This window comes from Vulpes vulpes, chromosome 5 (genome assembly GCF_048418805.1).
Source record: "Vulpes vulpes isolate BD-2025 chromosome 5, VulVul3, whole genome shotgun sequence".
In the NCBI taxonomy this organism is placed as follows: Eukaryota; Metazoa; Chordata; class Mammalia; order Carnivora; family Canidae; genus Vulpes; species Vulpes vulpes.
In genome coordinates, this window is record NC_132784.1 from 55,834,935 (window position 1) to 55,859,610 (window position 24,676).

A 24,676-nucleotide genomic window follows, 5' to 3' on the forward strand; every position below is an offset into this window, starting at 1 on the left:
TGGGTTGTGGGGCCACCTGGGCCTGGGAAACCCAGGCAAGGCTTATCCAAGCACAGCATTACACCTGGGTGCAGAGTCTACCCAGGTATGAGACTGCTATGGGAAACCAGGCCCCGAGGGTGCAGGGCTGAGCACCTACTACCTGGGCCTGGGTTATGCAAGTGCCAGGACTACCAGGTCAGAGAGCCACCTGAGCCTGCATAACTTAGGCACGTGTTACCTGGGCACCTGACCTCCCTGGGTTTGGGGACACTTTGGGAAGGGGGACCAGGGCACAGGGGGACCAGGGCACAGGGCTCCCTGGACCTGTGCTGCCTGAATGCCGGGCTCCTGGGCCTGGGATGCCCGGGCTCTGGGCCATCCCAACATGGGGTCGCCTGGGTGCAGAGCTCCCTGAACCCAGCCAGCCACCCAGGTGCCCACGCTCACCTGGTGCAGGGTCGGCTGCACCCTCCTCTCCGCTCTCATCCGCAGCCTCGTCGGCCAGGCCCGAGCCCGGGGAGTCGGCGGCAGCACCACAGGCCGAGCCCGGGCTGCTGGGCTGCGAGGCCGAGTCGCCCTCGCTGAGCGAGCCGCAGCGCGCACGGGGTGCGCGGTCCCCAGGGCCGTCGCGGTCTCGGCGCGCGCGCCGGTGCACCCGGGAGTGCAGCACCATCTGGTGGTAGGTGCGGAAGATCTTGCCGCACTCGAAGCACTCGGACGACTTGCCGTGGCCGGCGGGGGCGGCGGCGCGGCGGCTGGGGCGCGCAGCAGGCCTGGGGTCCAGGGCCCCAGGCGTGGGGTCCCCGGGCGCACCCGCTCGCTTGCGCGGGGGCCCCGGTGCGCCAGGCTCGGGCTCGCGCTTGCGCTTCTCCTGGCTCACCAAGATGTACTCGCGCCGCTCCTTGTCGAAGGCCACGTCCCCGGCCAACGCCTCGTCCCACGCCCCGTACTTGAGGTACTCGGCCGGCTCGGCCACCTTGCCCCGCGTGGCCAGCTGCCAGGCCTGGTAACTGTTGACTGGGTCCAGCTCGGCCACACGCCGCCCCGCCTGCCCGCGGGCAGGCACACTGGCCACGGCGGGCCGCAGGTTCAGGCACTGGAGGAACAGCTGCTGGGAGTCCGGGGGGCCACCCTGGGCCGCGCCCTCCCCGGCCAGGGCCCGCGTCCGGCCGGCCTCCACCCGGCGGTGGATGGCGTTGTGCGCGTTCAAGCTGTCCAGGTTTGTAAACAGGTTCCCACACTTGGTGCAGACTTCGTAAAGGGACAGGCCAGCCACAATCATCTCTTCCTGCACCACGTTGTTGATGGTGGCTATGGGGTCCAGCTCGCTCTTGGGCTTGTTCTTGCTGCCTGTCTTGGGGCCGTGTGCCTTCATGTGGTTCTTGAGGAACCACGGCTCTTTGAATCTCCGGCCACAGATGTGGCAGCCATGGTCGAAGGAGCCTCTGTGCTTCTTCATGTGGGCCTTGAGGAACCAGGTCTGGCTGAAGGCCTGGCCACACACCTCACAGGGAAACTCGCCGGGGGTGAGCTCGGGCTTGCCGTTCTCCACGTAGGCCTCAGTGCCGCTGGGCCCCTGCGCTGTGATGTGGTCCCTGTCGATGTGGCTCAGCAGGGACTCCTCCCTCAGGGTCATGTAGCTGCACAGCCTGCACCTGAATGGCTTGTGAGCCTGGTGCACGTGCTGCTCCAGGTCCTTCTTCTGCTCAAACTTGCACTTGCAGAAGGAGCACTGGGCTGCCACCTTGCCCTCCTCTGGGGCACAGACAGCCCCCTCAGCCTCCTTCTTGCTGCTCCTCAGCAGGATCTTGCTGTCGTCCAGCTGGGTGGCCCCGTTCAGGATCTTGTTGCAGGCTGAACTGCTCTTGGTAGGGCTGGTGCAGCCGTCCAGGCCCTCAGACACACGCATCTCACCAGCCTCTGGCTCATGGCCCTGGATCAGAGTGCCTGTGCGGTGGCTGCGGATATGGATCTTCAGGTTACCCTTCTGGGAAGCCCTGTGGTCGCAGTAGGGACACTTGTAGGGCTTTTCCCCGGTGTGCTTGCGCATGTGCTGAGACAGGGAGCTCTGGAAGGGGAAGCTCTTGCCACAGATGCAGCAGCTGTGGCTCATGGCCTTGTCTCCGTCCACCTCGGGGCTCCTGCTGGCCCTGCTGGGGCTCGGGCCCCTTCTCAGCTCCACCTCGGCCTCTCGGTTGCGATCCATCTCCAGGACACGGGCTCCCCGGCCGGGGTGGGCACTTTCTGTCACGCGAGCCTGCCAGACGACGTCTTATCTCTCCATCTTCAGATGAGGCTCCTGTTTCCCAGCTGCAGAGACGCACCTGCCAGGACAGCCCATGTATCCTACCTGGAAAGCATGGCAAGCAGCAGAGAGCACCTAAAACAGAAAAGACACAGAGATCTTAGGAACAAGGTTTCCCCCCGAAAACAGGGACCCAGTAACATCCACAGGGAGTGATGGGGGCTCCTGAAAGATAGCGATCCAGTCTAAAGAAGACATCAACACAAATTCAAATAGATGTGCATGCAGCTGCTTTCCTCTACAAGATCAATAATTAAAGTTATTGATAAGTGTGTGCTAAATCATTAAATAATTGTACATGATTGCACCCTAAAATAGTATTTCTGAAAAAAGATATCAAGTCTTTAAGGAGAGACAGAGTGAGTAACATTGGCAGGGAGGGGGTGAGAAACACAGGCCACTGACCAAGGAGAGAGTGTGGGGATAAGAACCAAGGAGACAGGACCAGGGAGAAGGGCGGCCAAGGACACAGAGGCACAGCTCGCGGCCAGGACAAGTGAGCCGCAAAGGCAGTTCACAAACCTACTGCTGTGTTTAGACGTCAGGGAAACAAGACTTCAGCTGAGAGCACAAGTGATTTACCCTGAGCTCATGCAAGGTCTCCACCTGGAAGCGGCTGCTCAGCACGGCGGCCACAATTGACACCACACTAGCTGCCTATGGCCATGAAACCGCTGTCTCCTAAAGCCCCAACCCTGTGGGCCCTTCCCATTCCCATCCTATTCTTTTTATCCTGCACCACCACCCCAGTCCCCCAAAGGCACCCTAGGCTCTTGCTGTAGGGCTAAGTCTGGGCCCCAGCACAGAACACCCTCTGGACCCCAGGAGTCTTGCAGTCACCCCCCCCCCCCCCCGAGCCCCCAATTTCTTCTGCATAGGTTCCCATAGTACCTTCCCAGGGAAGCAGGGTATGCCTCTCCCTGGAGACAGCAGGAGTCACACTGTGCCATCACTGTCATGTGCATGCCCATCCCACCTTCCAGAGAATGAGGGGCCACTCCTCCAGGTGTCTGGGTGTTTCTAGCACCCTGTGCACAAGCAGAGACAAAGCAGACAAGGGACGTGGCCGAGTGCCGTGCCTGGCACACAGCAGGCAACCACCCATGCCGCAGGAAAGCCAACCTGAGTGCCTGTAAGCTGCCAAATGGACCCAAGACAGTACACACCAAAAAGCAATTATCTGTAGTAAAAGAGAATTTCCATCTGATGTGTGATCAGTAGAATAAACAAAACAGTGAGCCAATTAGGATGGGAGAGAGGGCATCTTTCCGAATAGTATTCTGAGGGGTTAGAAAGGGAGGCAGAGCTACACCACAGCTCCCCTGGGACGCGGTCTGTTTATCCTTCTTACCTCTAAGCAGAAATGAGAGGATTCTCAGGGTCTCCCTATGGGGGCAGGGGTGGAACCCTAGACTTGCAGAGAGGCACCCAGATGGGCAGATTTTCTTTAAAACTAGCCATGATATATATAAAAAGGAAGTCATGTTTTGTACAAACTCACAACCTCATACACACTAAGAACTCCTACTGTAAAATTTACAAAGCATGAAGAAGTTAAAGGTTTCTCGTTTTAAACCAATGTACTAATACACATTTTTTTGCTCACAAAGGAAAGGTTCTGTCCCAGAAGACCCTGGGTGGCGACTCCTTGTCTGCTCTGGGTTGTCCAGCCTGACCTGTCTTCTGCAGAGTAGATGCAGGAAAGAATCCTGAGAGTAGAGCAGGGAAATGATGAGTATGGGGAACCTGCCCACCAGCAGGGATCTGAGCGCACGACACCTCCTGTCCACTTGGCCACAAGGGTGCAGCTGCCACAGCTAGCAGACGCGCCCCCCCCCAACAGACCACACCCCTCCTGCTTCCTCCAAACTCCGCCTCCCAGAGACGCTTAGAAGAAATCTTATTTAGTAGAAACTTAAATTTCTAAATTTAAATTTAAACCTAAATTTCTAATTATTAAAATTTTAAATTTTAAATTATGTACTCTAAGACAGGTCTTGACAAAGCGCCATGCCACGGGTTTCCCAGGCACCTAAGGAAACCAGTGCAGCCAGAGCAGCAAAGTGCGGGAAGAGGTGGGAAGCAGAGAGGCACACAGGAATGGCTTACTCCTTACGCTAACAGGTGCATGGTGTTCCTGCAGCCAAGAGAGAGCCCCCCCCAAAATCAACAACTCCAATAAGAGAAATAAAGAAAAATTCCCCGTAAAATTGGACAAATGAGGTTAAAGAGAACACCTCTCAGTGACGATTTCAGCAAACTTAAGTACTTTTTTCAAGCTGTTTTGGTCCTGGCACCAGTTCTGGATGGTTGTGTGTTATGTATGGGTTACATGGCAAATGATCCTCCTGCATCCTACCCCAAGATTTATTTCATCCCCTCGAGATGCTGACTGTGATATACTAATATATGAACGAAGAAACACACTATTCACACTTAGCTCAATGATCTAATCTGGGCATAAAGATTTCAGAGTTTAAAGAAGTGCACAGAAATAATTCTACGGAGGAAAACACCACTGGAAACTGGTGGCTCTGAAATGATCCTACAGACTTCACTGGACCTCTCGCTGGTTGACCGACTATCAGAGGCAGACAGGTCTCAATTCAAGGGGATCAAACAGCCAAACACCAGCCACAAAGACAAGGTTCACGGAGTGCTGTGCTCAACTCACAAACGCACCTGGAAATAAAAGTGAATTTTTCTAGCAAGAAGACATGTTCCAATCATCACAAATGCCGATGCTCTGTGGTGGGCTGATTTCCTGCCTTCTTTGCCACCCCAAGTTCAGGAGCCCAGGGGCTGTGACCGAGAAAGGCTCCCCAGGCTGCCGGGCAGCTCCAGGGATGGGGTGCGGCTGGCCGGGGTCCCAGCACCAGCATGGAGTGCAGCAGAGCAGACCCGGGGGCCCTGGTCCCCCATTAACCAGCCAGCTGGCTCTTTTTTTTTTAATTTTTATTTATTTATGATAGTCACAGAGAGAGAGAGAGAGGCAGAGACACAGGCAGAGGGAGAAGCAGGCTCCATGCACCGGGAGCCCGATGTGGGATTCGATCCCGGGTCTCCAGGATCGCGCCCTGGGCCAAAGGCAGGCACCAAACCGTTGCGCCACCCAGGGATCCCACCAGCCGGCTGGCTCTTGGGGGACAGCCCTCACAGCCCAGGCTGAGAGGGAAGCCCCAAGGAGCCCCTCCTCAGGATGCCCCCCAGATCCCTGCACCCATCCGTAGGCAGCAAGCACCTACTGGGGCCAGACCTCCCATGGGACATCTGACGGCATCCTGCCTAGCCACCCCAGGCCCTGGTGAACCACAGAGGGGAGGCACAGGGATACATGCATCCGGCCACCCTGATGCCCTGCCTCCCCAGGCCCTGTGAGCCGCAGAGGGGAGGCGCAGGGGTGTGTGCACCAGGCCACCAGGGCGCAGGCGCAGGACCTGCCAGGTGGTCTCAGGCCCCCAAGAGCCTGGGCAGCTGGGCTGCCAGTCCAAGGGAAGTGACTGCACTACCCTTCCCTTCCAGGAGGGTCCTCGTCCCCCACTGTCCACACAGGGCTGCCATCTTCGCTGCCTGACAGGGCCGGTTCCTCCCCAGGCCTGGCCTCCTGAGGTGTCTGATTCCCAACAGCCCGATCCGCCCAGGCCTGGGTACCCTCCCTCGGGGCCCAAACACGGCAGAGGGTCGGTTCTCACGGGCGCCCTCCAAGACCAGCTGAGAAGCGTTAGCCCCAAGCCAACGGGGCCTGTGAGTTCCAGGAGGATCCTCAAGGAAGGACATGAGCAGTGCCCCTGCCATCAGCAAAACAAGCTCTTCTTTCTTTTGTTTTCCTCTTCTCACCCACCCCCACCTTTCAAAACTAAGCTTTGCTGTAAATCCCTGGGAGAGCTGCTCGGGCACAGTGTGAAAGAACTCAGAGTTATTACCAAGGTGAAAATATATCAATGTGGAAATGGGGGGGGGGGGGGGATCACTGTAACAGGAGTAATAACTTAAGCCCCAAATGCCACTATCTTAAGGAAATCGTAACATCAACAAAACTGGCTCCTCTTAAAAAAGGTCCTTAAATGGCCCCCTTCCTGACACCCACAGTCCACTAACAAAGTTCCTTGAGAACCTTTAGAGCAACAGTCAGAAAGTGATTTCCCAGCAACTGGCCCTCCTTCATCAGCGGCCAAATCAACAGATCTTTGATATTCTTTTTAGCTGCAAGCAAAAACTGCTATTTAAGACAGGGTCATCGCTTCTTTTCCAAAAAAGAACAAGAATGCTGTCATCAGAGCTCTCAACTTAAAAATGCACCCCAGGCAGCCACCCCAGTTAGGAGGCTCATGGGGAGGCCACCAGCCCTCCAGGGCTGCTGGCTCTGCTCTGCCAGCCTTTGGAAAACACCACCCCAGCCATGGCCGTGGGCTGGGCCTGTGGGGTCTCAGATGGTCACGCTCATCTGGTTCCCTGATGGGGTGCGGGTCATGTCCCAACACCTCCACGGGAGGCAGTGTCATCCTGCTCCGTCCAAGTCAGGTACATGGCCGTATGGAGCCGCCTGTCTTTGACTCTCCCAGATGGACAAGCACATACCAAACAGGATTTACCATTCCAACTTCTCCCACAATAACACATTAACCTAAAGATAACTTGTATTATAAAATGTATGAATAAATGTGAGCTCTTGATGCAGAACCAGAGTGATCCGTCTTCCAGAGGCATGAATACAAGGAGGGGAGGAGCAAACACGTATGCATTTTAGCTGACACAGGACAACACAGCACCCACACACATACACAAACCACAACCCCATCAGAACACACTGCTTGCCCATAATAAACCAGTCTTGTCGTCGCGTATTACAAACTTTTTCCGGGGCTGTAATTGGAAACTTGCCAGGCAAGACTATAATTTAATTGTTTATGCATAAAAATGGCTTGCTGATTAGGGTTTTAAAATAGATTTCCAATAGATCACTCCCTGTGTGTGTGTGCTTCTCTACTGAGAATGGTCTGAAGCCACTCTTTAAAAATATCTTCTACAGTTTTTGAAATGTCATTTTATAAAATGTAATTTCATCACATTTATAAAAAAATAGGTTAAGGTAAAGTTTTTAAGAAAATAAAATTATGTATTCATAACATTAAAAAATGCAATCCAGTGGAAATGGAGACAGGTGTTAAGAGGCAATATGGAAAAGCTGTGAAAGTAAGACATGCAGCTAAACTTTACCGAGCAATTGTGTGAACACATAAATAAGCTACTAGGTCTAAATCCACAGACGCAAGGTCGCTGTCACACCTTCCACAGATCCTCTCTCCACAGGCCTGCAGAGCACAACTGAAATGAAGGGACTTTCTCAAGACTGCTTGCACTCACTGGATTTGGGATCAATTTGCTCTGTGGGTAAATGTTTCAACTAGTAAATCACTTCTCTGAGTGAGGATCCTGGACCCAGGCAGGGCCCCAGCCCCCTGCCCTCCAGGGATGCCTGCACGAGCAAGCCCTGCACACCTAACATCCTGGACAGACAGGGACAGCCGGACAGCCGAAGGACCTAGAAAGAACCCATGTGCACCCCTGCTGTCCCTGCTAACGGCCCAAGCCCCCTCCCGGGTGAGCGCCTCATGGTCAGCCCCACAGGTCAACAGCAGGGCCTGTTTAACAAAAGTTTCATCCCAGTTCCTGAGAGCCTACAGGGCCCTGGGCCACTTACAGGAACTTAAGGGTTCAAAGGTAAGAAACCACCTTCAGCTCGAGAAAACCCGAAGTCAGAAAGGGAAACATGTCAACACACAGAAAACAATGTACTGGCAGTACTGCCCAAGCACCAGCAGGACAGGTAGATGTTTCCAGAAGGGCAGGGAGGGACATGATGACCTGAATTGACAGAGTTGGCTCGGTATTTCAGAGAAGTTGAGGCTCCTTCCAGAATGCGGAATGCAGCAGAACTGAGCGGAGAAACCAACTCTCCCGAGGCAGGGACCCAACCAGGAATCCCGATGGTCCCATGTGACCTTGCCTCTCTCCTTCTTCCCACCAACACCCAGTAAACCCGTCGACGGCCTGCTGGCAGGCCATTCAATGCACTGCTGAATCCACGCACCCTGCATCTCAAGCCTAAAGACATTCCAGGTGCAGACCTGGGCCGGCCTGACACATCTGCCCTTCACAGCGCTCATGCCCTGAAGATGAGGCCCCAAATCCCCGACAGGACTTACAAGGGCCTGAGCCCCTGTGCTGCTGGGTGCCAGATCCCCTCAATGACCGTGAGCTCTGCTACATGCCCAGGCAGATGCACACTCCCTCTCACCTCTGGGCCTACCATGGTTCTCAGCCCACCTACCCACGTGACATCTCACCTGACCCCTGGTACCCATGAGACTCCATCAGGACCCTCCCCGAGGTCTCTGCATGGCCCCAGCACTACCCTAGCCCACATCTGTACATGTTACTGTTACTGCTTCTTCGATTGATCACCTGTATGTTAGAGGACAAGTTTTCCCCCCACAGAATGCCCCGTGCAAGCACAGAGCCAAGCACGCCCTGGTCACCGAGGTGCTGTAGCCCGTGAGTTTCAGATCAGACTACCCAAGCTCCAAACTCAGTTATGCCACTCACTCAGATGAGCCGTATGACCCCTGTCTTAATCTCTCTGATCCTCAGTCCACTTCACTTTTTAAATGTAAATGATGGTAATGATAAACTATATAATAGTAATTTTGTGAGCTTTAAATTGATGCATTCTAGGTACAATATTTAACACATGGTAAATGGCTAGCATGTTACATATTATTATTAATAACTGTTAGATAAGTAAATGAAATGTCAGTGCAGGACGCAAAGATACCTACTCACTGACAGTGACAATATTCAGTTTAATAAATTCATAAGGACAAAATAATAGAAGCTTAGGAAACTGAGTTAGAAATCACTAGTGACCCCTATGTGTTCAGTGGGGTCTGATGGGTCCACTACAAAAGGTTACTCAATACAACTCTATAAAGTCTTCCACCAGCTATAACTACCCACAGCAGACATGCTCAAACACATTCTAGCTCCCAAACTCTTTATAAAAACTAAACTTGAATAAAAACTAAATATTAAATAATATTTGAGGATTACTATTTTGTTAGGTTGGTAATATAGATAATATTCTAATTCTAATAAACTAATAAATTCTTAGTTTTTTTTGGAAACATTATTAAATATTTTAGAAGTGGTTTACAAAAAAAAAAGAAAGGCTAATACATCAAAATGTTAACAACTGCTGGATCTAGATAGTAAGTGTGGGTATTTTTATTTGTCTGATACTAAAACCAGACAAAAACACGACAAAAAAAATGAAAATTATCAACCAATATCCTTGATGAACAGAGATCCAAAAGTCCTCATCAAAATATTAGCAAATGGAATTCAACAATACTTTAAAAGGAAAAAAAAAAATACTTTAAAAGGTTCATACACCATGATCAAGTAGGATTTATTCCAGGGATATAAGGATGGTTCCACATCCACAAATAAGTCAATGTGATACATATACTGCATTGACAAAATGAAGTATAAAAATCACATGATCATCTCAATACACGCAGAAAAAGCACTTGACAAAATTCAGCATCCATTTATAATAAAAATTCAACAAAGCAGGTATAGAGAGAACAGATTTCAACATAATAAAGGCCATATATGACAAACCCACAATCAACATCATAATCAATGGGGAAAAGCTAAGAGCTTTTCTTCTAAGATCAAGAACAAGACAAAGATTTCCACTCTCTCCACCATTATTCAACCTAGTATTGGAAGTCCTAGCTAGAGCAATAAGGCAATAAAAAGGAATAAAAGGCATCCGAATCAGAAAGGAAGAAATAAAACTGTCACTATTTGTAGATGACATGATATAAATACAGAAAACTCTAAAGACTCATCAAAAAACTCTTAAACGAACTCATTAAAGGATACAAAACCAATATACAGAAATCTGTGGCATCTCTATATGTTAATTACAAACTATCAGAAAGATAAATTAAGAAATCCCAGGGGCACCTAGGTAGCTTGGTTGGTTGGACGGCCGACTCTTGGTTTCGGCTCAGGTCATGATCTCAAGGGTCGTGAGATCTAGCCCCATGTCAGGTTCCACACTCAGTGCAATCTCTTTAAGATTCCCTCCTTCTGTCCCTCCCCCAATTCATGCATGCGTGCACACACTCTCTCTCTTTCAAATAAATAAATCTTTAAAAATAAATAAATAAATAAATAAATAAATAAATAAATAAATAAATAAATCTATCTTTAAAAGAAGAAAGCAATCCCATTTACAATTGCATCAAAAAGAGTAAAATACCTAGGAATAAAGACATGTACACTGAAAATTACAAATGGTTAGATACAAATTTAAAAATATCCTACACTCATTGATCACAAGAATATTGCTAAAGCATCAATATCACCCATAGCAATCTACACATTCAATGTAATCCCTATCAAAATTCCAATGGCATTTTTCAAAGAACTAGAACAAATAACTCTAAAATTTGTATGGAATCCAAAAGACCCCAAATAGCTCATAAACATGTGGGAGCACATCGAATGAAGAAGCTTCTGCACAGAGAAGGAAACAATCACCGAAACAAAAAGGCAACCTATTAAGAAAAGATATTTGTAAATCATATATCCAACAAGGGGTTAATATTCAAAATATATAAAGAATTCCTACAACTCAACAATTAAAAAAAAACCTGATTTAAAAATGGGAAGAAGAAAAATAAGAAGAATAAGGAAAAAAAAAAGGAAAAATGGGAAGAAGAGCTGAAGAGGCATTTTTCCAAAGACATACACAGATGGTCAACAGGCACAGGAAACGGTGTTCAACATCACTAATTATTAGAAAATTACAAATCAAAACCACAACGAGATATCATCTCACACCTGTTAGAATGGCAATTATCAAAAAGACAAGAAATAACACGTGTTGGAGAAAAGGGAACCTTTGTACACTGTCAGTGGGAATGTCAAACCGTATGGAGAGTTCTGAAAAAAATTAGAACTATGATATGATCCAGCTATTCCATTGCTAGGTGTCTACCCTACATGAAGAAAACAAAAAAACCAATTCAAAAAGATACGTGCACCCCCCCCCCCATGTTCACGCAGCACTATTGACAGTAACCAACATTTGGAAGCAACCTCAGCGCCCATCGAGGGATGAATGGGTCAAGAGGATGTGGTGCATATACACACACACAATGGAATACAACTCGGCCGTGAAGGATGGAATCTCGCCGCATGCACTAACACAGGTGGACCTTCAGAGATGAGGCCAAGCGAAGTAAGTCAGACAAACAAAGACAAATACCATGATTCCACTCACATACAGAATCTGAAAAAAATAAAACAGTATTAAAACAAACTCATAGATACAGAGATCAGTAGTGACTCCAGGGTGAGCGAAATGGGGGTCACTGTGCGCAGACAGATGGCGACTCGTCTTTTGGTAGCAATCACAGTGCAGTGTACACAGATGTCAAATTATAATGTTGCACACCTTATGTGAGCATCGTGTTATATCCCAATTGCACCTCATAAAAAAACAGAATGTTGGAATATTATTCAGTCAAAAGTAAACAAATGTAAATGAAGCACCTCTATATCATTTTTTTTTACTGTTAATTGCTGGAGACTCTATGTATGTTTCTTTGTCTTCCTGTTTTCATGGGTTTTTGGAAGTTTTTCACAAAAGAAGTTTAAAAAGATTTACTCCCACTTGCAACCCCAGTAAAGAACACAATTCAAAGACTGGCTCTGGGGAAGCCTGGTGGGCCTTCCCCCTCCCGCCTTTTCTTTCCCTCCCCTCCCCCACACTCCTCCCCCCATTCGGGTCCTGGAGGAAGCTCAGAGAGCTTTGAGGAATGCAGTTTGAGAACACTACCTTTTGTTGATTCTAGAACTGGAAGGAAGGAAGGAAGGAAGGAAGGAAGGAAGGAAGGAAGGAAGGAAGGAAGGAAGGAAGGAAGGAAGGAAGGAGAAAAGAAAGAAGAAAAGAAAAGAAAAGAAAAGAAAAGAAAAGAAAAGAAAAGAAAAGAAAAGAAAAGAAAAGAAAAGAAGAAGAAAAGAAGAAAAGAAAAGAAAGAAAAAAAGAAAAGAGAAAAGAAAAGAAAAGAAAAGAAAAGAAAAGAAAAGAAAAGAAAAGAAAAGAAAAGAAAGAAAAGAAAAGAAAAGAAAAGAAAAAAGAAAAGAAAAAAGAAAAGATCAATCATCTGAGTAGTAAACTGTTTGGATGAAAAGTAGTATTTTAAGAGACTGCTTGCTGATGCTTCAGAGGCTTGCCCAGAGACACTCAGGAATCCATGCCAAGCTGGCTCACAGCCTTCCTGCAGACAGCACAGTGGCTTCTCCAGCCACATGAACTAACCCCAGCTGATTCCTGGGACTCACAGTGACCCTTTCCACTGCTTCCCAGGGCAAAAAAAAAAAAAAAAAAACAGTCATACAGCTGAGTTTTCTTTCCCACATTTTAACCAATCATTTTCTAACCCGTTAAATATGGCATCGCCAGGGGAAAAAAGGTAAAACTTCCTGTATTTTTAAACAGTAAGCACAGCTCTGACTCTACAGGAAATCTTGCCATTCTGCTCTGTGAAATAAATCCACCAATGGATTCTGTACTTAACTGATTTCCCTAAAACTATCACAGATAATTCTATCAACATCTTATGCAGCACAAGCAACCCAAAGGCTGATTTTCAAGTCACGTCTAATATTTTGAGTAATTTGCATAACAAAACAACTCTGCAAGTTTCTTTAAACCCACCCAAGCTGGACAGGAGGCATACAGAGGGTCCAAGGGGCTCCTGGACAACTGGAAGAGGCCTCTTCTGCTCTGAGCTGAGAGTTTTCAGTTTAGGGAAGCAGAACCTGAAGCCTGTTCTGTTTTTCAAAGAAGTCTCCAGTAGGGTACTTGTTCAGTTCTGGTTCATCAGTTAACCGTATCATGCTAGTAAGAAGTAGGTCTGCTCTCCTGGGCACCCAGGGGTCACTCGTCTTGCCTCCCTGGTCACCTTCCAGGGCAGGGGCTGGGTTCCGGGGAGGGAGGCAGGATTGGCCTGGGTAAGGGAAGAGTTGGTGAAATCTGAAAAGTCTCAGGGAGGCCGGGAGGATGCCCTTACAAAGAAAACAGTTCTCAGCACACAGCTCGGGATATTTACGGGAGTATTATGGCTCCAAGAGGCAAGTCATAAAATAAAAAGAATGAGTCTCCGGCCTGGCCTGGCCTGGCAGTGCACGTCTGAAGGCGAGGCCCCTGGCGGGCAGGACTCGCTGCAGGGCAAGCCCAGCACATGGGCCCCAGTGGGTGCTGGGCCCCTTGGCTCGGTACACTGCCCGTCTGTTCGCCCGAAGACAATGACAGGAGCTCTACTCCTTACACTGTAGTATTATGGGCAGGAATTCAAATACATCATTAACATCGTGCACAGGCTTATCTACTGCGGAGACAAAACGCCCATTCTTTGAACAAATGGGGTGAAGTCCCACAACAATGAGGAGTTCCTCTCTGCACACACCAATCTGGCCCACATGAACAATCCCAGGCTTATAGTCCGCAGCCCAGTCCGAGCCACTGCATGAAGTGATGCATTCACTGCTCCGAGTAAGGACCGTCGCTGACAAGGCCTTGAGGCTGCCTGGCTCAGGCCAATCAATAATCCATTATGAGCAAACTACATTTCCACTCTAATAAGAAGAAATGAATAAAGGGCTACCAGAATCAGCGGCATTCACAAGGAGCCCCACCCCACCTCCCCCACGAGGGGAAGGAGGACACAAACCCACTATCCTGGGGCCTAAGGAACGCACAACCGCCCACGGGCACAGCAGGTCTGTGTCCCAACAGCCAAGAACAATGTGCCGGACGTTTCTGCCAAAGGCCCTTGTTTTCAAGGTGAGTCTCAAACATGCTTTGTTCAGCACGGAAGGCAGGAGACCAGACCCTCAGGGCCACGAGGACGAAATCCCATTTTCTCAAACAAAGGTTTCCTGTGAATTCTCTAGCACCCAACACAGCAAGCAAGAGCCCACATACTCGGTAGTCCCCAAATGTAGTTAACTGTCTTTGATAAGGCTTTACTACGCAAACTCCGAGGCCTTGTGGCCAGACTCACCGCAACCCTGTAGTTCAGGCCCAGGCTGCAGCCACCGGCTCCATGCACAGCACAAACGTGTGCTCCGACCTCACTGTGACTGCGAGGAGGCTCCCTTTTATGTATGAAGTTGTTTACCACAATCTGTCAAACACCCAAATCAACTCCTGGTCCTGAAAAGAGAGATTCCATCATCACCTCCCAAGAGAAAGTGGAAATAGAAAGTACACCGCTCACAACGGTATGCCCAGACAGTTCCAAAAGAAAATATGAGTTAACATCAGTATAAACACTGCCCATAGGTCCTTTTACTAAACTAGAAAGACCGGCAGTCAAATCTTACCTTATGGGGGGATGAAAAAAGCAGATGAACACAATCTAATTATTGATTACATGCAGGAAAGCCCAAGAATGGATGGGGGAGGATATGGGGGTCTTCCCTCCCCAGTCATTAATAACATATCCAGAAAAATCCAAAGTAGTCATGGAGACTTTAATAAGAGGCATCCGTGTGAAAATAAGCAGGGGCTGGATGTTTTAATACCAAAAAGAAAGAAGCATGCTTTTCCTAGTTCTTTTTCCTTTGCTCTCCAAAATCAACACATCCCTGTCGCTGGCTATTTACTATGTCCAAGTCTTATAGGACGTAGTGACTTCATCAATCTATTTGTCCCTAAAAAAGTGAACTTCTCTAAACTGGAAAAACAAAAAAAAAAAAGGAAGGAGGAAAGAAAAAGGAGGAAAAAAAAATGAAAAATAACAGGAGCCAGAGCTTGCTCTGTAAGGTTCTGCAGATCAATGTCCGGCTGGACCCCTGGCTGGGCGCGAAGACCGGGGCCCTGAGGGCACATGCGGTCCTGGAACCCCACCGCCACTGCCAGTACAGCTACTGATCCAGTCAACCTTTCCATCAAGAGCTCACATCCCCCAAACTGGGCGCGCGGGTGAAGTCTGCAGCCACCAGAGGCTGCTCAGCATTTTACAAAAATAGAGAGTAAATCATTCGCTTCATTACATGAACCACAAAAGCCGTCAAGTTTTTATGTTGACTTTTTTTCCATGCTGCATCAAGGGGATGAAAGCCTAAGTTCTGATCAATTCAGAAGTGCTGAAAACATGGGGGATACCAGAGAAAAATCAAGACTCATAAATTTCTGGTTTTAAAACAAACCTGGAAGACGAGAAGGCTTTAGTAAACTGCAAGGGAAAAAAAATATATCCCATTTACAAGCAGAGGATAAGTTTTTACTGAGCGTAAACCCCAAAGTGTAAAAACGATAACCTAGTCAGTGCCTGGCAGAAATTTTTTTTAACAGAAATTGTCAACTGTGAAAATAAAATAATCCCGTGTAGAAACTTGCCATGTTTTCTCAGTAGGTGACACTTCCTGGTCCACTGGACGTAGCTTTCTGAAATCTGTGTCAGTGGACTGTAAACCGTATTTTAACAGAAGTAAGTTCCTATAAATGAACTGTATTTTACTCCATGGAAACCAAGAACAAAAGACAGTACTTGCCCCCCAACACATTCACATTGACCTATTTTTCCAGACTTTTACCTAAAACCAACATTTTTCTCCCAGCCTAAGAACACAGTCTGCAATGAATACCTATCGAACATTATCGCCTTCCTCTCTGCTTTTTGTGAACAGCCGTCAAATAAAGAACTGTGCCCAAGAATACAAAGAGAGATAATTATGTGCAGTAAACCATAAAACATTCTGTTAAACATTACCTTCCGAGGTAGTGCTGTTTAGCAGAGAAGCCAGCCCACCAAAAAAATCCCTTCTTTAAGAGCACACACTGAGAAATAAACATTCCGTGATCAATTCTACTGAATTCTAAGCAACAGCACACCAAACGTTTTCTGTAAAGATACCCTGGACTGAGCTGCTTTTGGTAGGACGGCAGAAAGGCATGCCACGCAAGAAATTATTTAAGACCCTGTTTGCCCTTGTGCGGACACCAATCGATACTTTAGGAGGATCAAAATTAGAAACGGACGGATCTTCCCCAAATGCGTTAGGATCTAAAGCACATACAGGGTAACCAGCTTAAATTTTCCAGATCCATTACTGCCAATAACTACTGTAACATGACCTAGTTTATCACCAACACACAACGCACCTTTGAGAGCAGCTGGATATTTCAGCCTCTTAAGGAGAGCGATCTGTCAGAGAATGTTTACAAAGAGCAATTCTTGACAAGAACATGATGTCACATCGCCCTAGGATTTATCCTGCATCGCTTGTCTAAAAATATATTTTCAAGCACACTTAATGACACATCCCTGCAAGTTCTAACTTCTGAAGATAAAAGACCATGTCTACCTTTCTTGCAAGGAACAAAAAAAAAAAGGATAAACATGCAAAATACCACGTTAACTCCCCATAAGAATGGTATTGTGTTATTCGGCTACAGAATTGAAGGAAAGGCCATGTGTGAAGCGATCGTGGAGGAACTCCCAGAAATGGGGGCGGGATGCTTTCAAAGCCAGAACATCTTATCCACCAACAGCTTTGGAGAAAAAGTGAAGGTAAGATAAAGATACAACCCAGCTCACTTTCGGATCTCAGAGCCCGGGGGGCCCCTGGGGAGGGAGATTCGGGGTGGCCGCAGGCATCTCTGCCCTGGGCCCCGGGTGAGACCATCAGAGGATAGAGCACAGAGCTTTATTTAAGGGGCACAGTAGTGTCTCTGTGGCTCACTGCAGCAGGGTCCTCCTTCTCTGTCCCTTCGGCCCCCGCCCCGCCACTCCACCACTCCAACACCCAGCAGCGTGGCACGCACTAGGTCCCCCAGCCAGTGGTCCAGTGCCTCGGGGGGACGGGCAGGCACTGCCAGGGGACAGACCAAGGTTCTAGGGGTGTGCAGGCCCAGCGAAGGAGCCGAGCGCACAGCTGGGTGTGGACCCGGGACGGGGCCGGGGGGCCTGCTCCTGCGTCTAAGGGCAGTGCCATCCGCACTGAGGACCCTGAATGACATGACCCTGAAAATGACTCCAGAATTCAAGTTTACGGAGACAAACTCTGGAAATGCCAATTTGGTGGAAGGGGCAGCTCCTCGTAAACATCCTGTTTCGACACGCACGATGCACATGACACACACGACACACGTGACACACACGCCAACAGGAGTCGGTGGCACAGAGATGCCACGTCACAGCACACCTGTGCTGCAGGAGCGGATCCCTCGTGAGCACAGACCTCCCCAAGGGGGAGAGCAAACAGTGGAAGGTGTGCAGTTCACCCGCCAAATCAGCCAAGTACTGGAAAAATAAAATACAATTGCTTTAAAGTGTGTTTCCAACTCAATTATCTGAATGAACTCCTTTCCGTTACTTCACAGTCACGATGAAGGAGCGGAGCCCCTTCCGGTGCCCGGCTCCCCCACAACAACGGCCTCCTGCCCCAGGGGGGAAGGGCAGGGCCCACTCACCTGAGATGCTGTCAAGGCAGGTAAGGACAGGGTGACTCCTCCCTCCTCTCACGGGGACAAGAGAGGCTCACGTTGGCTCTGCTCCTCGCCAGACTCCCGGGGTGCTGACCCCGTCCACGCGCCACCTCTCCCGCCTTTCCGGAGGGGCCCCGGGCACCCGTGCCTCTTCGGGGAAGTGTGGATTACTGTTTGAGAAATGCAGGCAAAGAGCTAAGTATAGCTGAGACCTTCCTCGACTAAAGGTCCCCCTCAAAAAATTGTCCGTCTCTGACTTATAAATAACTAAGAGCAACCGGGTCATGCACAGAACCAAACCCCACTCCTGGGGGTGCGTCCACACCCAGGCGTGAGCTCCGGGCAGGTCAGCCCCTGGAGCGGCCCCTGGAGCCTCCGTGGGCAGCACCGCCCCCGCCCCACGGCCTCCGGACTCTCACCCCGTGGGCAGCACACATCACAGTTTGGGTCACCGCCCGCGGCCATGGCCCCCACCCCGCCCCAGAGTGAGCAGGCAGCACCTTGCCTCCGCAAGCACCATCGACCCTGACCCTCAGGGCTCTGGACCTGGTTTAATCGGCGCCACCGCATATTTTACCCATTTGATGCAATGCACAGGCTCCATTCACTGATTCACGGCCGGGTGGGGGGCGGGGGACACTCCAGTCCTAATGACAAATACGGAAATAAGAGTTTCTCGGCTCTTCCCTTAACATCAGGACAGGCCGTTCACATACACGTACACTGCAAATCACCTTCCATGTCTAACTTACACCAAGTTCTGTTTCTTGATTTTTTTTTTTCCCCAAAATCAGTCTGTTGCGCTCACCGTGCCTGGGCACGGAGCACCGGAGGCTTGGCGGGTCAGGCGCACGGTGCTGGCTGCTAATTGTGCAACAGTGCAAGCCACGGAAAGGGAGAAGAGCACCAGGCGCACTCGACGCGTCGTGCCACCCAGGGAAGCTGACAGGGCTCACGGGAAGGCCTCACCGCTCAGCCGGTAGGACACCACACACCACAGAGACACAGACTTTCACACATTTACAGGAGCGCACACGTCCAACCACGTACATGTGGCAAAGAACAAACATCTGCCTAAGATCCTTGCATGTCCACCTCCTTCTTCATAGGCTCTCGGAAAGTGGCTGCAGGACCCGTCCGGGATCGTCAAGCTGCTTCTCCTCAGGCGGAACCTCCTGGTGTTTTACGTGAACACAACACGTGCTCTCTTGGTAATGACCACCTTCTCCGGGCATGCTAAAGTCTCCCAAGGGAAACTGTACTAAAGAGAGGCCCTGCATAAGCATCAGGGGACCTTTCCACATTAGGACAAGAGTCAAACTCTGCTTTCGGGGGAGATCCGCAGGCTCTGATGTGGAGCCGGGGGTAGAAGGTTCTGGAAAAAGCAAACTTTTTCCTTGTTTTCAAACACAGATCTGCTCCTTTCGGGAGATGCCGATCCAGTCTTGCCTTCTAATGGAGTAATTCCCACCAGGGTCACACTCTGAAAGCACAGCTTCCCTAGGAAACACATGGAAAATAGCACTCTGCTTCGCAGGGGGTGAGCCGCTCACCTGCTGTCAAGCCTCTACGGGCCTCACAGCTTGTTTGAAATGAAATCTGCGCCTAGGAAACGCCTAGCCAGTGTGCTGCGAGCACCACGGCCGCCTGTGTGCCCACACTGGCTTCCTCAGGATGCACACAGTAGCAATAACTCACTTTGGCCAAGCTGGATGTGCGGCCCTATCTCTGCGGGGGCCACGCTCCTACAGAGAAGCCTCCAGAACAGAATCTCAGTCGCATTGTTCTAGAGGTTCCCGGTTTTCTCGGCAGCACGCACACTGGCAGCACACCCACCCACCTGGCACAGACCCTCGCCCCACGCATGCCTCTTGTCACAGAGGGGCACCCCGAGGAGGGACCTGAGCACACCGAGGGGGTGGCTGGGCGCACATGAGCAGTTCCTGCCCGACACCTGCACAGGACACTGGTTCTCTCGCTTGGTTTTTTTGGAAGGGGCAGAAAGGATTTTTCAAGCCCACTGGACTCCAGTGGCCAGCGATGGTTCACAGCGGCCACAGAACCAGGGAGAGACAGCTCTTCTAAGAGGTAGCTGTCCCTACCACAGCAGGCCCCGTCTTTCTATGCAGCAGGTAACTGCCAGCATCCTCCGGGGATCGGCCGTGGCATGCCCAGCAGTCTGTGCCGCCGCAAACCAGAAACAGGAGCACTGGTCCGGCATGCGGCAACGCGTGCACAAAGCCACCTGCGGCCTCCTCACCAGCCAGGGGACCCAGGGTGCTGGGAACCAACTGTTTGAGACCACCCTATGTCTTACGGCATTTAAAGGAGATTTAGGTGGAGTCATTCACCACATACGGTCCCACAGTTGTCAGAAATGTACTCAAAGGACGTTTGCAGACTTGTATTCCAAACACAGAGTAAGAAAATGGACATAAAGTCCTTAGAACAGTGCCCGGGGCCATAAGGGGCACTTGGCAAGGGGAGGTGCCCCTCCCCTGAGGCCCCAATTTCGAGGTTCAGTAGCAGTGTGAATGATCACATGGAAGCACCTGGGACCCAGTACCCGCTCACCACCCCACACAGGAGCAGCTCCTGCTACGGGAGTCCCGAGGCCCGCATCCTAGGTCTGCTTACTTGGGGTCAACAGATATTCGGAGTGCCCACCGCAGGCCGGGGCAGCCACCAGGTGCTGTTCACACCTGGGCAAGCGTGTGGCACATCTGGGCATCCACACCTGCAAGGGAAGGTCCTAGGCTCATCTGTCCAGGTGGAGATGCTAAGAAAACTCCCTGCTCCCTCCTCCTCTGGCACTATAGCCAAATGATTACCCCCCAAGTACAGAGATAAAACCTATGAGCTCTCCTTTCCACCCTATTTGACATCAAAATATCTTTTAGATTAAAATCAAACTTATTAGTGTTCTCCTTTGGGCTCGTAAACTTATTCTCAAAGTGTTTTCGCTCCCAAAGTGCTCTCCAGGCATCAGTGGTGAGCCTGGGGTCCCCGCTGGAGGGGACTACATGTGGGGCTTCAGTTCTCCAAACTTGGGAGACTCCTTCCAGCAAATTTGAATCACACCATGGCACCACTTTCACCAAAGGACAACACACACAATTACCAGAAAAAAAGAAAGAAGAGTTGGTGCTCCAGTACATCTCCTTATAAGGAATGCAAGCTTACTGCACTTCAGCTTCTAGAATGTCCCTTTAGGTGAAACACAGCATGGGGGCCTGAGCCCATGCACATCCCAGCACACGGCAGGCAGGCAGGCAAAGACTGGGATCTGCTGGGTACAGACCCGCCCAGTGAACACAAAACCTCTCCCCCCACGGACACCAATGGACATTCCCTCCACGAGCGATGGAAGGACTGACATCCAGGAGTTCAGCATTAATGGGTCCACACAAGGGGACGCCACCCAGGAGGGACGGGCAGCTGTCAGCCGTCCCCATGCTCTCCGCCCCGCACACCCCGCAGCAGACGCTGCGCAAAGGTGCTGCTCCCATGTAAACAATGTCCCTCAGGCCACACTTGCCCAGATAACAAAATGAAACTGCCTCAACACACACACACACACACACACACACACACACACACACACAAGCACCGAGCTTGAGGATTTGCTCACATGACCGGCGCTCAGGAAAAATTCTTGATCTTTTGCTCCACTCTACTCTGATCCCCATGAGCTGATAAACAGGACGCTCCAGTAAGCTTCAGGCAGGTGGTCTTGTCGAGCTATTTCCCCATTTCCCACCAAACTCCTTCTAACATTTTTCCTGCCATGTCAGGAAAAGTGACCCCACGCCAAGGTCAAAGTGAAAACTATTGTCTTAGCTTAAATACTCTCAGTCCCAGGTCTGCAAAACACACATCCAACAGATTAAACAGGAAGGCACCCTAATCAACCCAAATTTGACTTTCCTGTGACCAAGTCAAGAGAGTAACAAAACTGTCCTGATGCACCCTGACCAAGGCTGCTGTTCTCAGGAAAGGAGCTGAAATGCCCCCACCCCCGGACCTCTCCAACAGCCTGAGCTCGTCCCAAGTTCATTTTTCAAGTGATGATACTTTTTTTTTTTGAGATGTTATATATTTTTAGTTTCTTCCCAATTTATTTTTGTTTTTTCTCCTCTATTAAGTGACTATACTTTTAAGAAAAGTTTGCTATTTTTTTTTAGTTTGCTATTTTTTTAAAAGATTTTATTTATCCATTTGACAGAGAAAGAGAACACAAGCAGGGGGAGAAGAGGGAGAAGCAGACTTACCACTGAGCTCCATCCCAGGACCCCAGGATCATGACCTGAGCCGAAGGCAGCTGCTTAACTGACTAGGCCACCAGGTGCCCCTGCTACTGCTTTTAAGAAAAAAATGAACTACTGTAAATACACAGACATGGATGTTTTCAGGAGACATGCAAGCACCCTCGGGCAGAGGCCTGTAGAACATGGCAGGAGCCACCACTGCAGACAAGGAGGCTTCTTGCCCCCTCTATGCACAGTGGCCAGTGGGAACAGCAGGTCAGTGTCTAACTGCCTCTGCTGTGATCGCCTAGACCGGCCACCAACTCATCACCACCGAAAACAGCTGTGGTGGTTTTCTCCTGGCGTGCTATGCTCCACACACAGGTCATGCCTCTGGCCACCAGAGATGCCATGCCCCATGGGTGGCTTGGTCTTCTGCTGGACCATGGATCTGAAGGGCAGCCCTGCACCTCATCCCACGCTGCCTGCATTTACAAAGCCGATCCTCGGATCAGGGCTGAGTGTGCCTACCAATGCTGACCTATCCACTAGGCTGCTGTGCCAATCAAAAGAAGCATTTCATTGACATCTCAGTTTGCTTGGTTTGCAAGTGTTACAGTGCATGCCACTGCTCTCACCCAACTGGAAAGGCATTCCATGTATACTTGACAATGAGCTTTAAGATGGACACTTCCAGGGCGCCTGGGTGGCTCAGCGGTGGAGCATCTGCCTTTGGCTCAGGGCATGATCCCAAGGTCCTGGGATCAAGTCCCACATTGGACTCCTTGCAGGGAGCCTGCTTGTCCCTCTGCCTATGTCTCTGCCTCTCTCTGTGTGTCTCTCATGAATAAATAGATAAAATCTTAAAAAAAAAAAAAGACACTTGCAAACATCTCTTACCATCTAAAAGAAAATATTTCTGCTGCATGAACCATAAGCAGCGCATGGAAGTCTTTCCTCGCAACCTGAAGTTGCAGATTCGTTTCTAAAAACAGGAAGACAGGGAGATATCCTCCTAAATCAGATCTCATGCACTCCATCTTTCTGTGGTCATGCAACGTGCCCTCGTGTCCAGGCTCAGGAACCAGAATTCATGGCAGGGTCACGGAGCATTCCTGGAGCCTCTGGCCGTGTCTCAGGCTGGTAGCTGGGGGACCTCGGGAGGCCTGCTGACAGGTGCCAGGTCACCAGGGGCAGGAGTGCAAAGCCTCAGTGGCAATGTGGGATACAGGGCGGGGAGGGAGATGTGCCAGTCTCCAGAGCCTGGCAAGGCCTCTTCTGCTCCCCATGCTTGGTCACTTCACTTACAAAGAAGTTCACAGGTTTCCATTTATTTTTCCCATTTAAAAAAAAATATATTTAGTGACATGTCTTTTGAGACCTGAGATTCATCATGGCTCCCTTGGGACACAGGCAGGGCCAGGTGTGGGTGGGCCCAGCATCCCAGTGACAGAGGGGGGAATGTGAGGGGGATGTAACCCCAGCTGTATCCCAGGAAGGCAACAGCCACCCCCACATCTGCTGGCAACCTCAGGACAGGACAGGCCCCCGAGTTCTCTGGGCACCCAAAGGCCCTGTGCCAGATGCTGGAGCCCGACACATGCAGTGGGCAATCTCATAGACCACACGTTGGGCGGTGGCTCTTCTATGTGTGGGTCCTTTGACCAAAGCACTGGCTTTTTTCCGACTATGTCCCTGACTAGAACAAGCATTTCAGAGCTACGAGTGCTGAGAGACCATGTGCCGTCCCTGGACACTTTGGATGCACTAAGGAGGAAGGAACATGAAAGCCTTTATTCTCGGGCAGGAATACTTTAGTCCAAGAAACTCAGAGGAAGGAGTATTTTAAAAACTCGACCCATCATCTCCCATGGGCCAAGGAGTCCATGCACATCCCAGAAACGCGTGGATGCTGCCCCTTTGCAGATGGCACAAAGGAGGAAAGCTCCAGAATCAACTGTGATGTGCAGGAGGACACAGACTCAGGTACAGCCTCCTTGCTTAGACCAGCACAGCCAGCACAGATAGAGGAAGTGGTGCTGGAATGACCAGCAGATGCAAGGAGGTCAGAAGACAACCTGCGGGGCACACTTGGCGGGTCTGTGGCCTCCGCACTGTATGGACAATAGTCCACAGATCAGCTGCCCTGAGGCCTCCACATGTCCAGGTGCAGGGACGTTGGCGGGGCACACAGCTGGAGGCAGCCTGGGGTCCCGGGAGGGCAGGAGAGGCCCTGGCAGGAGACGAGGAAGGACACCGACAAGGCCCGGGGCGCACACACACACTGTAGTTACAGCAGGTGTCCGCGCAGGGATGTCGGGAACACCAGACGACTCCGTCCACCTAGAATTACTGTGAAATGGTGGTGAAACGGCGCTGCCCTGTACGCTGGGCCAACACACACCACGTCATTCAAAATGATCATTCAAAATAATAAAACGTGAGCATCTGGAAAATCGTCCACACATATACACATGTGGATGCACATATGGGGGGTGAGTTCATCCTTATCTTCCAGTGTGTTTTCTAAATGTTTGCAGATAGAACCTGTGCAGATTTGTGTGT

The 24,676-nt window shown here is 50.1% G+C and overlaps 1 protein-coding gene across 8 annotated transcripts in view; it reads right to left on the reverse strand.

Annotated features, from left to right (window-relative positions):
- The window catches only part of ZNF516 (zinc finger protein 516), a 117,266-nt gene that overhangs the window by 65,788 nt on the left and 26,802 nt on the right, over positions 1-24,676 (reverse strand). For 4 of the 8 annotated variants that reach the window (XM_072758133.1, XM_025997756.2, XM_072758137.1 and 1 more), the window contains exons 2-3: positions 17,850-18,034; positions 430-2,362 (exon numbers count right to left, since the gene is read on the reverse strand). In XM_072758133.1, coding sequence (XP_072614234.1) covers positions 430-2,188 — 1,759 coding nt within the window. In that variant the 5' untranslated portion in view covers positions 2,189-2,362; positions 17,850-18,034. Of the gene's footprint in view, positions 1-429; positions 2,363-14,433; positions 14,586-17,849; positions 18,035-24,676 lie in introns of all 8 variants that reach the window. The other 4 variants (XM_072758136.1, XM_025997761.2, XM_072758135.1 and 1 more) reach the window with 2 other exon arrangements.